The 14,425-nt window shown below is 47.2% G+C and overlaps 1 protein-coding gene across 1 annotated transcript in view; it reads left to right on the forward strand.

Annotated features, from left to right (window-relative positions):
• Positions 1-14,425, forward strand: part of LOC137424388 (interleukin-1 receptor accessory protein-like 1-B) — a 139,011-nt gene that overhangs the window by 60,025 nt on the left and 64,561 nt on the right. The window contains exons 4-5 of the mRNA XM_068111794.2: positions 1,898-2,070; positions 3,177-3,342. Coding sequence (XP_067967895.2) covers positions 1,898-2,070; positions 3,177-3,342 — 339 coding nt within the window. The remainder of the gene's footprint in view (positions 1-1,897; positions 2,071-3,176; positions 3,343-14,425) is intronic.

Consider the following 14,425-nt stretch of genomic DNA (forward strand, 5'->3'; position numbering starts at 1 on the left):
ACTTCCTGCTGCCTTCAACATATCTCCCACAACTCCCGTCGGCCCTCCCGCTTTTCCACTCTTCATTGCTTTTATCGCTTCCTCAACTTCCTTCTCAGTTATCTTCTCTGCCGGTCCTAAAACTGTGTTACTCTCTATGTTGCCATCCCATTCATTCTCTGTATTCAACAGCATTTCCATATATCCTTTCCATCTTCCTTTAATTCCATCTGGGTCCACAACGATTTGTCCCACTTCATCCCTCAAGCAACTCACCCCCATCACATCACACCTCTCTTTCGCTATGTGCTTTGCAATCCTGAATACTGCTTTCTGACCCTCTTCCGAATCCAAGCGTTCTCCGAACATTTTCCTACATGCCTCCTGTGCCTTTGCTACCTCTTTCTTTGCAGCCTTCCTGGCTGCCTTATAACTTTCATGCTCTGCTGTTTCTGCTCCCGTACCCTTCGCCTTCTGCCACTCTTTGAACTTCTTCCTCTTCTCGTCAATCCTCTTTCCAACTTCAACATCCCACCACCATATCCTGAGATGACGTTCACCAAGAGCTTTCCAATCATCATTTTCACCATCATCAACCTATCACTCACTCTAGTCACACTCACCACACTGTCTACAAACTCCTCAGAAAACAGGACACCAACACCATTCACGCCCTCCGGGCACCCTTGCCACACAAACTTGTATTTCTGTCCCTGCCTACCCTTCACCATTCTCACACCACTTCCCTTCCATCTCGTCTCTTGCACACAACATATGTCCACTCTTCTTCTGACCAATACTTCCACCACTTCTCCTGATCTCCCTGTCATTGTCCCTACATTCCATGTCCCAAACCTCAGAAACTGATCTCCACTTCGGGCTGCACCCTGCCCATATGTACTTGTGATTGTCATGGTTCTCTTTTTGAGGCAATGTTTTTATGGCCGGATGCCCTTCCTGACGCCAACCCATTGATAAAGACCATTGATATTTGATATCATTGATAAAGACCAGAAAAAGCACAGGGCCCAGCACACTTCCTTGGGGAACTCCAGCCTGAACAGGAAGGGGAGATGAGAGAAATCCATTCAGGGCCACACGTTGACTACGACCAGAGAGGAAGTCCGCAAGCCATGCATGGAGATTTCCATGGATACCATAGGAGGAGAGTTTGGTGAGCAGAGCTGGGTGCCAGACCGTATCAAAGGCCCGTGATATGTCAAGGGAGACAGCTCTGATTTCCTGTTTGGCATTGAGGACCTCCATCCATTGTTGAGACAGCAGAAGCAGCATGTCCAGAGTAGAGTGACCTGGTCTGAAACCAAATTGATGATCAGAGATCAAGCCATTGGAGAAGAGGAAAGATTTCATATCCGAAGCAATGATGGATTCCATGACTTTGCTGGGTGTCTGACAAGGGGTAATTGATTCGTTTTGGTGAAGATCTGAATATGGATTCGGATACGATAATTATTTAATTTTTTAAGTGATTCTTCACCATTGAGTGATATGGCCAACCAGGTGGAGGTGTGCTCTCTACTGAGTGCCATTCTAGGTAGCCTTTGTGCCGCTGCACTGTGCCACATGGACGGGTTTTGTAATTGCTTCCGTGTTTCTTTACCATTTGAACTTCTGTCATCAAATTTTCAACAAACCTTTATTCAGGAAATATGAAAACACTGATTAATAAATGTTTAATTATAAATTAATTTATTTAAATTTTTACCTGTTGTTTTCATCCTGTTTAGTTTGAGTACAAAGCGGACGTGGATGAGATTTGCATTTTGAGATACTATATGTTCTTAATGTTTTGGTAAACATTTTTCTCTCTCACTTTTTAGTTGATATCATCCATTATCTAGTAAAATGAGTACTGTTTCTTAACACCCCCTGACTGCGTCACCGATTTCTTTGGTAGACAAAAAGTGGCAGCGGTGCTGGTGAAATCCAGTGGTGGTTGAAGCCATCCAAGCAGGAGAGGCCCACCCATCGCTTGTACCCTGGAGATGACACGTACGCCATGTACGGCAATGCATTGTGGCTGCATCACACGCGGCCAGAACATGCTGGCGTGTACATCTGCGTTCACAGGTATGGAAGTAGGTGTGTAACATCTGTATCGACTTTGCTTGTCGTCTGTTGTCCAATAACATTAATATTGCAGTCGTTTTTTACCCCCTGCACGTGAAGTGAAAAGTGAGGTTAGACAACTGGTTCACTTTGTCTGTCTGTCTGTCCGTCTGTCTACAAACGTCAATTCACGATTGAGGAACAACTTGATTCCAATTTAATGTTATATTTTGAACACAAATGGGAAAACGAATCAGCAAACAAACCTGTCATTTAGTGGTACTTTGTCATCCTCAGAGAGGTGTGCAACAACAACAACAACAACAACAACAACATGCATTTTAAGGCCATTTTACCTGCTCGGGCGATTTTTCTTTTTTTACTCCGTGTGTCAGTCAAATAAAAATTGAAAATAATTCCAAACAGGAAACGAACTGCTTTCGGGGCGTCATCAAGGACACAAACAACAGGCATGAAGAACTAATGTGACTTGTTAAATAGGGTGGTGTAAAAGACGCTGCATCAATGGCTGTGAATTTCTGAATTTAATTTTTTACAACCTTTAAAATCTTTATTTTATTTAAATTTAATTATAAACGGTATTTGAATGCTGTAGAACACAAATCACGTTTTTTGAACTTTCAAACCCCTTCCGTTTAGCAGCACTTGGACAATGTTTTTCATCATTCTATGTCATAGCGACCCATCAAATTTGCCCCTCGTGGATCCCGCCCATGTCCTTGTTTCTCAGACTGCATTGGGGTAAGGTGTTCTATTAACTCTAGTTTGCTTCTTTATATGCCTCCGCCCCCCCGAAGGTTGCCGGAGGCATTATGTTTTCGGGTTGTCCGTCCGTCCGTCCGGGCTTGTTTGTTTTTCTCAGCAATCACATGTCCATTTGAGACAAAACTTTCAGGGTAGGAGTGACACCCATTCAGAATGTTTTGATGATAATTGTGGCGTCATCGGTCACGTGTTATGGCAGCCATCTTGGATTAAACGCAAATAATAAAAATATGATTTCTCGGAAACCGCTGAATGGAAAAATTTAGTGGGTGGACACGTGAAATCTGCAACCTTGAGGGGACAGCTCCACGGGGTAATGCATTTTCTTCTTTTTTTGCCAGGAATCGGAGTGTGTGTCACATGTTAAAAGTGTGGCGACCGGAAACGACCTCGTGCTACCATTCTGAGTCGAGTTACAGTTTCACAGCACACATCGGAACTTCGAAGACACTTTACTGTCCAGCTTTGCAGCACTTACAAAGCAATGTCACAATTAACTGGTTCAAGGTTCGTATAACTGTTTGGATCGCTGTTTGTTCTGTCCTCTTTCCACCTCTACCTTGCTGTTTATTCATGCTTGTGACAGCTCCTTTTGTTTTATCCTCCTAAATGAAAAGATCTTTATATTTCAGGCAATCTAACGACAGTATTGTACTGAGGATGGACCTGGCTAACACCAAACTGCCCAGCCTGGAATGGATTAATTCCTGAGGATGAGCCAATTTATTTTGAAGCTGACACAAGTAGATTGTCCGCTGCTTTATACGATTTTATTATCCACAAAAGAATGAACTTTATCGACTCCAGCGACACCAATTGAATACCGAAACGGGTTTCTTGCGTGCAGGTTTTGGAACAGGATGGTGGGTGGACACGTTATTATAAATATAATTATCTGCACAAAGACAACGTACAACGGAAGGAATGACAACCTATTGTACAAGAATAACTAAAGCCCCCATTGCACTCCCTCAATTACTCATGTGTACCAAACAATGAGCATCAGGCAAAGGATTTTGGGAGGTCTTTCCGCAGGATTTGTACTGTTGGAATGTCAAGCACGTGACCTCTGCCCAACTGCAGTAATGCCAATTGCTCGCCGGGGCTGTCAATAACTAAAAACTAGCTCGAACTCAAAACTATTTCGAACTTGTAGCTGTCTCAAACTCACAAATGGCTCGAACAGGCCCTTTGCACCTGCACTAAAAAAAAAAAAAAAAAAAAAAAAAACACCTTTAGAGGCCCTTTGCACCTGCACTGCCCAATTTTTATCCCTCTCCATGGACCCTCCCGTGGAAATGGCACCCCGACCTGGTGATTGGTTGCCCAATGTTCCTGGGTTTGAGCGATCACTCTGCCCCCAATGCTCTTCCTTCCTCGGGAGCCATTATCACTATTTCGTGCTTCATCAAGCTGGAATCATATAGTCCTAAACTAGGTGGGTTATCCAAGAGGTTTGAGTCCTGCACTCACTTACCTCCCATCTCTGCCTGACGTTGCCTGACAGGAAGGTCCTTACAATTATAGAGTGTGTGTGTGTGTCTGTATATGTATATGTATTATTGCGGATCTCCCGAAGCCCGTCGACGTACAGAGGGGGGGGGGGGGGTTAAACCCCTTTTCCCCCTCGGGTCTTCGTGTCCATGAGGCCGAATCGCCACTCCCGCAGCGAGCGTGGAAAAGGGTATCGGGTCGACGCCGCACGTACCTTTGGTACCCACGCTGCCACGGAAACGGGGACCGGACCTCGCACAAGCCACGCTAATCGAGTACGCCGAGCGGTTTGCGTATCACGTGACTCGTGCCGTTACCTTTTATTGAACTCGATTCGAGCAGTTCTGTTCGTGCGATTTTAAGCCAATTGTGAAATGACGGGAACGATCAAATAAGAGGAAGAACACGGTTTATTTACAGCTATACAGGTGAAGAGACACAGAGCAGGCACTTAAGCAGTCTTAACTAAACCCCAGACAAAGGGCCCACTCACTCACGCAGGGAAAAGGAAGGAAGGAAGGAAGTTCGCGCGCCAAACGCGCCTTGGCGCCGGTCGTTCCAGGACAGCTCGCCCGGCGTGGCCCTCCGATGTTCACGGCACGTATGCAGGGAGCCCAGGTAGGAGGATCGTTGGCGTAGGTGGCTCCGGATTGGATCGTCTCCACAAGCGCGATTAATACAGCCGCAGAGCGCAGGGCACAGGGCACGGGGATTTGTGTACCGCGAGGCTATAACGAGCAATTCAATTCAAGCATTCCGACTCGTTCAGGGGCTGGGCGACTCTGACACGTTCTGTGGATTCTCACTTGAGCTCTGACTCGTCTGCTTGGGGGTTCTCACCGTGTCTCTGCTCATTCCTCGACTCTCACGCGGGGGGCTCGGGGCAGGGTTTTATATGGCCCCTCTCCGGTCCTACCCGAATGTTCCAAGCCCCTCCCCTCGTTGCCGTGGTGAGCCACCCCCCTCGAGCTCTGATTGGTGCTCGCTGCTTACCGGCCACTCCCCCTGCAGTTCCTCCCTTCGGCCTTGCCAGACTTGTTCCAGGCCGAGCACATGGCATCCTAGCCCAATTGAGGCCTACTCACTGGCCTGCTCAACGCAAAACTAACACAGGAAAGGAGACCGCTTACAGTTACTAAGAAATAACAACTACAGCGAGGCTACATGTTGTGGTGCAACTACCTACGAGGGGGGGTCATCCTTTATTCACAAAACCGCAACAGTATATACATATACATACATACATACATACATACATAATGATATATATATTGTTACAGTTTTGGGAAACCACGAAAAAGTAATGGCAACCACCATACTGGTCCCTTAGAATAGTTATTTCATAGCAGACCATTATCTTAGCCCTTCCCCTTATTTCGGGTTAGTATGTCGTTATGTGTTGGGAAAGATAGGCCTCCTTCTACTCATCAAGGATAATTTGCCAGGCAATGCACACAGGCTCAAAGGCACACCATCCAATCACCAGGTAAAAGTCCCTCCGAGAGGGTTTGTGGGGGCAAGGAAGCGACACTCCACCAATCAGGGCCTGAGGAACTTCAGGGGAGCTTGTGGGGGCGGAGTGGTGGGCTCCACCAATCGGGAGCCAGGACACCCTCGAACAGCCCTCAACCCACCCCTGGAAATGGCTGGACAAAAGGCCTTGTACATGTGCATTCTTTGGATTTTCTTTTGGCTTTCGGACTTTGTTGGCAGTACACGTGTGCTCTTTCCTTGATTGGACCCTCTCACAGGCCTCAGTATGTGCCTGCATTACTTTTCACCTTTGATTCCATTGGCTATACACGTGTTTTTGGTCTCTCTCTCTTCGGCCTGGGACATTGTTCACCTTGCCCCTGCACGTGATTTACTCGCTTGGTCGGTTTCATTCTTGCACGTGTGCACGACACTCACTTTACCTTGCACGAGATCACAACGTGCTTACTCCACGTGTCCCTGGCACTCACTCTGCACGGTTCCCTGGCACTCACTCTGCATGGTTCCCTGGCAATCGCTCTGCACTGTTCACTGGCACTCACTCTACATGGTTCCCGACATACTTGCTCTGCATGGTTACCAACACTTTTCACCTGTTTGTGTTCGTGCTGGGATCACCTTTACTTGCTCGTTTTCGGGACTGCAGCTTGTCGGCCAGGTGCTCGTTGGTGAGGTCGAGACAAACGGCGTTGCGAGGAGAAGCATCTGGTACCATTGTGGCCATTTCGATAACAGGTTCCCAACATTCGTTCCTCCTCCCCTACCTCGTGAATGTGTGCTGGGCGCCCTTATTGTGTTTATTCGTAGTGATCGTAATAAGGCATATAATAAGCTAAGTTTCTGCCTCTTGTCCTTCTTTTCTTTCCTATTGAAAAATTACACTGTAAATACTTGTAAATAAATCAAATTATTAAAAGTTTCCTCTTCTCTCTGTCCGTGAATGTCTTTTCTTCCATTGCTCCGCCATTGCTCGCACCCAGAGTAGCGATCGGCCATAACAAAACTGGCATTAGCTCGGCGGGTACCAACGATGGTCGAGGGGGGGGGGTGGGGGGAGGAGGGTGGGGTGGTGCACCATGGAGGGTATGGTACGTTCCCAACCTTAACAATATAATTACATATATATATATATATATATATATATATATATATATTGTTACGGTTTTGAGAGTGTAAATATAACATCATTAAAGGTTAAAGGTTTGCCCCCATAGTTAGTTCACAAGCAACACGTAGGCCACCTTAGAACATTAGTTATGTCATAGTATGTGTGAGGATAAGGCCATTTCCACTAGTGATACCTGCGTTGTGTAAAGGAAATAAGCTTAGGTCCCATTCATGTTGCGGCCACCCTCCAATCCACCTCGTTTGCCAGCAGCGTTCGCTGCCCTTACGTTTTCGCTCGAAACCAGCCAAATGCCAGGAGGTAGGCCTGGAAAGGGGGAGGAGCGCGAGGAAGAGGCGTGGCCGCATCAAGCAGCACGTCAGAAGGCGGTGACGGTGAGGGCAACGACCAACCAGGGCTCGGTGGGCATGGCTTAAGAGGGCATGGTAAGGGCGCAATCAGCAAGTGCTGGAAGGTTCGCTGAAAAGGCTATATAAGCGCGTGCCCAAAGCCCTCGAGAGGTCTGGCCAGAAGGAATATATGCGAACTTATGAGGACTGCGCGGAGACGTCTGATTGTACAGGACTCGTGCGAAAGAACTTGTTGAGAGAGCGCGCATGATAAAGGTTTCATTCGAAGAGGACTGCAGCGGATACGCGCTTTGAATGAGGACGTATGCTATTGAACTTGCATTGGGGAGCGCCTATTGAGCCTGTATTGGGAGCGCATATAGCCCGGTTCATGTAATACGTACGCGACCGTGGTCGCCAGTAACCGCCCAGCCAGCCTACCTTTCACCCCGCATTTAACCCCGTAATTGTCCGATCGGCGTCAACGACCCGCGGGGAGCTTCTGCCGCCCTGACCATCTCTTCGCGGTATGAGTCGGGGACCGGAGCGGACTGCCTGGACACCATCATCCCTGGACCATCACCCTGACCATCTGCAATCCCCGTGTGAGTGGCTGAGTGTGAAACGGGCCCGTGTCCTGGGATAAGTTAAGACTGTATTAAGCTGCACTGTGTGTACTTCTTCTCCTTCCTGTACAAATTGTAAATAAACCAATCTGTTCTTCCTGTCTTTCCTGATTCGACCGTATCAGTGTTTTCCTCCATTGGGTAAGCGTGGCACGATTCGGAACCGCTCAGATCGGGTTTAGTCCTTGTCAACGGCTCGGATCACGGTTCGCTATCGCTTGGCGTTTCCACCTACAACCGTGATTCGGAGGGGTTATTTTCTTGCTTTCTGGGCAGCGTTGGTACTTAGGTAATAGGAATTCAGCCTACCACCCTATTCAACGCCGTCCGGAAGGAACGTCATAGTCCCGGATCGCGTCGGCTAGTAAAAGACCAGGGGACTAACCCCCCCTTGGTAAGGGGAAAGGCCGACGAGGAGATCCGCAACAATATATATATTGTTACGTATTATTTCCCAAACTCCAGTTACGGTGCCCCTCAGAGTCTCGAGCGGGAACACAGCAGAAATATTTGTTGTTTTGAGTGTTCTAAGAAACCATGGTGAAACCACACCAATGCAATCGTAGAGCAAAACAAGTAATTGTACTAAGAACTCTCACATACACAATAATAACACTATTAAAGAAAGTACAATGAAAATATCACTTGCATCAAAAGAACAATACATGTGATGGTGCCATCATTACCCAATGCTCTCAAAGCAAGAAACTCACGATACGCCAAACGTGAGTGGAATGTAACATTCCCCAAAGTCCGTGCACGGATCCCCACGCTGGTTGAAGGTGGAAGTCGTGCAGAACGACCAGAACAGGCATTTATCAGCACGGCAGCGAACGTGGAGTTACGGGGTGAGAGATCGGACAGCTGGTGGCATGGGATAACGATCCCCCAAAACGTGAGCGCAATCCACGCCCCACGTCTACCAACGATTAAGCCGATATGGAAACCAACGGTGCTCAACACAATGATGTCGATATGGAAACCAATGGTGCTCCACACAATGATATCGTTATGGGAATCCCAATGACAAAGCACGAAGCACCAGGCGGATAGCCTCTTCGAGGACAAAATGGCAGATCGGCCTGTAATGGAGGCTCTTGCTTTCCCTCCAACAATAGCTCACACTTGGTAATAAGATCTGAGACGCATGTTTAATTGCAATCGCAATATGTGACGACGTCGCGGGCAATCCCTTTCCCGGGAAGCCTCAACTCAATTGCGACAAATATAAAAAGTCTGCTCGCAGCCTCGATGCAATTCACGGCTGTATCCCTTACATGGCTGTCTCCTCCTCTCTCTCCTTTTCTCTTCCGGTAATTGCCGCGTTTTCCTTTTTCCTTCACAAACATTTATTTTTACCTTTTACTGAAGTCATCTCCATTGCACACAAAAATCTTAACAATATTACCTGAAACTTAAAATATTCTACAAGTATATAACAACAACAAAGGCAGAAGTGACAGATCCGTAACACTCCCCGCCTTCAAGGAAGAAAGTTTGAACATGGTGAAAACTTTCTTTCCATACAAAAAGTATCTTTAACAACCAAAAGTAATACTCACACCCACAACTACAAATCAAAACTATGGCTGATCAAATCCCATAAGTAACAAAAATTCCAAACAATGCACAGGAATCCTCAAGGTTAATTCACTCTGGATAAAGCATCGGCGACTACATTGTCTGTGCCCTTTACATGCCCAATTTGCAAGTTGAACTCTTGCAAAGACAAGCTCCATCTCATCAACCTCTGATTTTTATTTTTTATTTTTGAAATGAAGGTTAAGGGGTTGTGATCAGTGCAGACCTTTCATCTTAACGGGGTTCATCCGGTAGGGGTGTTGTTTCACGGGAATGGCTTCCCCCACATCAATATCATGACATACCAGATCGGTACGACCAGGTACATCTGTGAACAAATGTGCAAACTCAGAAATTAGGTTGGATAATTGTCCTTGTTGTTGCCTCGTCAAATGACCTAATTTCTGGTCTAGGTTCCTTAACACTTCAGTGTTGGTCAATCTGGGGCAAGCCTGGTCATCAATGCTATCGAACTTCACACTGGCCTAAAACTCTGGATTCACTTACACACTGACTACAGGTACGACAGGTGAGACGGGAGCCATTTTTTCCGCAGGCTTCCTCTCATAATATTTCTTCAGTCAGTTAACGTGACACAGCTGCCGTTTTTTCCGTCGGTCTGGACGCATGTTTCATGTCACATTTCAGTAACCCTCCTTTCGATCAGTTTCATTGACCCTCCTTTCAATGGCATAGGGACCAAAATACCCAGCTTGTAGTGGCTGACCTGGGACTGGAAGCAACACTAGCACTCGGTCCTCGGGACTGAGATTTCTTATCTGAGAAGTCTTGTCATGTCTCACTTTCATTTTGTCCTGTGCTGTTTTCAAGTTTCCTCTAGCTACTTCACAGGCCTTAGCCAATTTGTGCCTAGCAGTTGTCACATACTCTAACACAGTTGACTGCGACTCCTCTTGTAGCCACTGTTCCTTCACCAGTTTCACAGGTCCTCGAACTGTGTGTCCAAACACGAGTTCAAAAGGACTGAATCCTAAGGACTCCTGGACAGACAGACTCCCTCGTCTCCCTCGTCCCAATCTTTGTCACATTCAAAGCAGTAAGTTCTGATCATATTCTTTAATGTCTGGTGAACCCTTTCCAAGGCCCCTTGGCTCTCGGGATGGTAAGTACTCGACCTCACTTGCTTCACTCCCACAGGTGTACCACTTGCTGAAAAAGCTTTGACATTAATTTGGAACCCTGATCACTCTGGATGACCTTAGGTAGGCCAACCAGGGTGAAAAATTTAATCAAGGCCTTCGCAATAACTGTCGCAGTAATTTTTCTTAGAGGCACCGCTTCTGGGAAACTAGTGGAAGCACACATGATGGTCAGCATATACTGATGTCCAGCCTTAGTTTTAGGTAAAGGACCTACACAGTCAATAATGATCCGGCTGAATGGTTCTTCAAAAGCTGGAATCGGTTTTAAAGGCGCTGAAGGGGGTTTCTGATTAGGTTTGCCTACCAGCTGACGTGAATGACAAGATTTACAGAATTCCGCCACATCACGTCGCAATCCTGGCCAGACAAAATGTGCCAGAATTCTTTCACACGTCTTGTTCACTCTAAGGTGCCCGGCCAAAGGTGTCTCATGTGCCAAACTCAATATCTCCTTCTGGTACGGTTGTGGCACCACAACTTGGTAATGGACTTTCCACTCGTCATTCGCTGGTATCTCCGGTGGTCTCCATTTTCTCATATGTATTTCCCCTTTCATGAAATAACCAACAGGTACCTTCATAGCCTCTTCCTCTGTAATGGCTTTACCAATCAGACTCCGGAGTGCAAAATCTGTGTTGCTCTTCAACAAGTCTCTTTCGGACGAGCACCGTTTGTTCAGCCATGTTCCAAGTCGTCTCCGACGGACACTCCATTTTGTCCTTTGGTCCAGATGAAACCTTATCATTAGGTTGCTTGGTGTCACTCCCTTTCCTACCGTGTCTCCCAGACCTTTCCTCCAATATCTCTATGGAACCCAAATCCACATCGCCTTCCTTCTCATTCTCTTCAGAGCGCTTCCTCTCCATAGCAAGAGTCACTGCACATGATGGAAAGATACCCCGAATCTCCTGTTCCAACGCTGCTGTTATTTTCCATACTGGGCTTTTCAACCAACATCGGAATACCTGAAACTCGACCACCAGCCAAATCGTTCCCGATAATAAAATTAATTTCCTCTACAGGAAGAGTGGCTTGTAACCCCACAGTGACCGGTCCTGACACCAACTCAGACTTTAAATGAATCGCATTAAGAGGAGCTTTAACGAAGCCACCAACCTCCTGTAAGAGGACACTAACCCCAGTTGCAGTTTTTCCAGACAATGGCAAAATGCCCTCGAGCATCAAAGATTGATGTGCTCCCATGTTCCTCAATACCCTAACAGGTCTCTGGTTAATTAAGTCCCCATCCAGTGACACAAGCCCCTCGGAAATGAAAGATTTGTAACCCTCTTGGACAAGGTCGTTCTCTGATGCAGTAAGTGTGGCACGGGGACCTTCACAAGTCACTGTCCTTCAAGGACGATTTCTCGCACTGGCCAGCGCATTCGGAGTTGCACTAGCCTGACTCCGATCCTGATTTCTCCTTTTCAGGGCGTAACATTGGGAAAATCAAATGTAGGCCCGGAGTAAAATCCCGCTGTCTGCCTCAGGCCCCCTGGAAGGTAGGTCTGCCTTAGACAGTCAGTCTTTTGATTACTAAAATCTGAGAAATCGTGGTGTCTCAAGGAATGTCCTTCGCTCAAGAGCCAGAAAATGTCGGCCAGAGCGCTCCTTTATAGTCGAGGCTCTGACGTCATGCTACGACGTCTCCACCAATCCCCTAGTCCCTTCTTACCAGTCTTTTGCGCCAATCAATCCTGGATCAATCACTGCTCTTTGGGAAGTGCCCCCTCCCCCCACGGACCTTTTGTGCCTGTGTGCTCACCACGTCAATGTTATCCGCAGTAGTGCTCAATGTCCTGTTTCCAGTTGGTTTTTATTTAGTGTCATCAATGGGCGATTTCCTGGCTAGGTATTTGTGCTGCATTTGTCATAAGGAACAGAGGTAAAATAACAGAGGCCATTCCATACAGCGGATTAATTACTCATAATCCCTAACTAATTGACATATCCCACCCCTTGTGATGGGAACGAAGATACGCTCTTCCACGACATACGGTCTACTGGATCCCTACTTATGATACATGAGGGTTTCTTCTTCTTCATGACAGTCAGAGCACACTATCTATGCAATTCTACCTGGACTAAGGTATAGCCTACCCCCCCACAAATGTAACAATAATAAGTGTGTGTGTGTGTGTGTGTGTGTGTGTGTGTGTGTGTGTGTGTGTGTGTGTGTGTGTGTGTGTGTGTGTGTGTGTGTGTGTGTGTGTGTGTGTGTGTCCGTCCGTCCGTCCGTCCGTCCGTCCGTCCGTCCATCCGTCCGTCCAACTTAACTCCAAATCCATGAAACCTAGTGGCCCGAAACTTTGCATGCATTCTAGGGGAAATCCAAGGGAGTGCATGATTAACAAGTTTGAATTAGATTACTTCAGCCATTCTCAAGTTATAGACCTATTAGGACATTGACCTTTGAACTTTGCCCACAAAATCTAATCGGTTAATCTTTACATTATTATACATACCTGTACCAAGTTTGAATTGCATCACTTTGGCCGTTCTCAATTTATAGATATACTAGCGGGGTCACCCGTGGGAATCCCACGGGCATGGATGTGTGTGACATTTCGACATATTGAGTTATATGCTGCACATTCATTTTTACAAAATGGTTACTGGCAAGTCATCAGATCCAGAAATGGTGTGAATTTAGTTATTTCACATAATATGTGACCCCTCACTCCTCTCCACCTGACACTCTCCTGTCTCCACCTGACACTCTCCTGTCTCCACCTGACACTCTCCTCTCTCCACCTAGCACTCCTCTCCTCTCCAAACCCTCACATCCCTCTCCTTTCCAATCCCTCACCTCTCCAATCCCTCACACTCCTCTCCTCTGCAATCCTTCACACGCCTCTCCAATCGCGCCTCACACTCCTCTCCAATCGCGCCTCACACTCCTCTCCAATCGCGCCTCACACTCCTCTCCAATCGTGCCTCACACTCCTCTCCAATCGTGCCTCACACTCCCCTCCAATCACTCCTCTCCAATCGTGCCTCACACTCCTCTCCAATCACGCCTCACACTCCTCTCCAATCGTGCCTCACACTCCTCTCCAATCGCGCCTCACACTCCTCTCCAATCGCGCCTCACTCGCCTCTCCAATCGGCTTTCCCCGTCTCGTTTCTCTCCTTTTTCTCCCGTCTCGTTCTTTTTCTTGCTCCAAATCGGCCCGTCGGAATCGGAAATCGGCCCGTCTCGCCCGTCGGCCCGTCGGAATCGGAAATCGGCCCGTCTTGCTTTTGTGCTTGTGCGTAAATAAATTGTGTTCATGACACCATTTCTGGTGTTGGGCTAGCGGCTAGGGTGCCGGCTTAGGATCCTGGGTTCGAATCTCGGTCGATCGCCGAATTAATGCCAGGGGGGTTGACTCAGCCTGTCATCCTTCCGAGGTCGGCTAATTGAGTACCAGTTCACTGGTAATTCCCTGTTTGTCGTTGAAGGCGGCAAAAAGGGTTGGCGTCAGGAAGGGCATCCGGCCGTAAAACATTGCTTCAAAAAGGGGACAAAAAAACAACAACTACCACGGTCCCCGAAAAGGCCAACCCCCGCTTTGCGGGGAAAAATGGCCTCTAAACGGTGGTTTTTACACCATTTCTGGATCTGATGACTTGCCAGTAACCATTTTGTAAAAATGAATGTGCAGCATCTAACTCAATATGTCGAAATGTCACACACATCCATGCCCGTGGGATTCCCACGGGTGACCCCGCAAGTTTGCATTGACGTTCGTCGATGGACTCGTTCGCCCGTCTCATTCGTTTTCTTGCTGCATC

This window comes from Myxine glutinosa, chromosome 4 (assembly GCF_964187855.1).
Source record: "Myxine glutinosa chromosome 4, kmMyxGlut1.1, whole genome shotgun sequence".
Lineage (NCBI taxonomy): Eukaryota > Metazoa > Chordata > Myxini > Myxiniformes > Myxinidae > Myxine > Myxine glutinosa.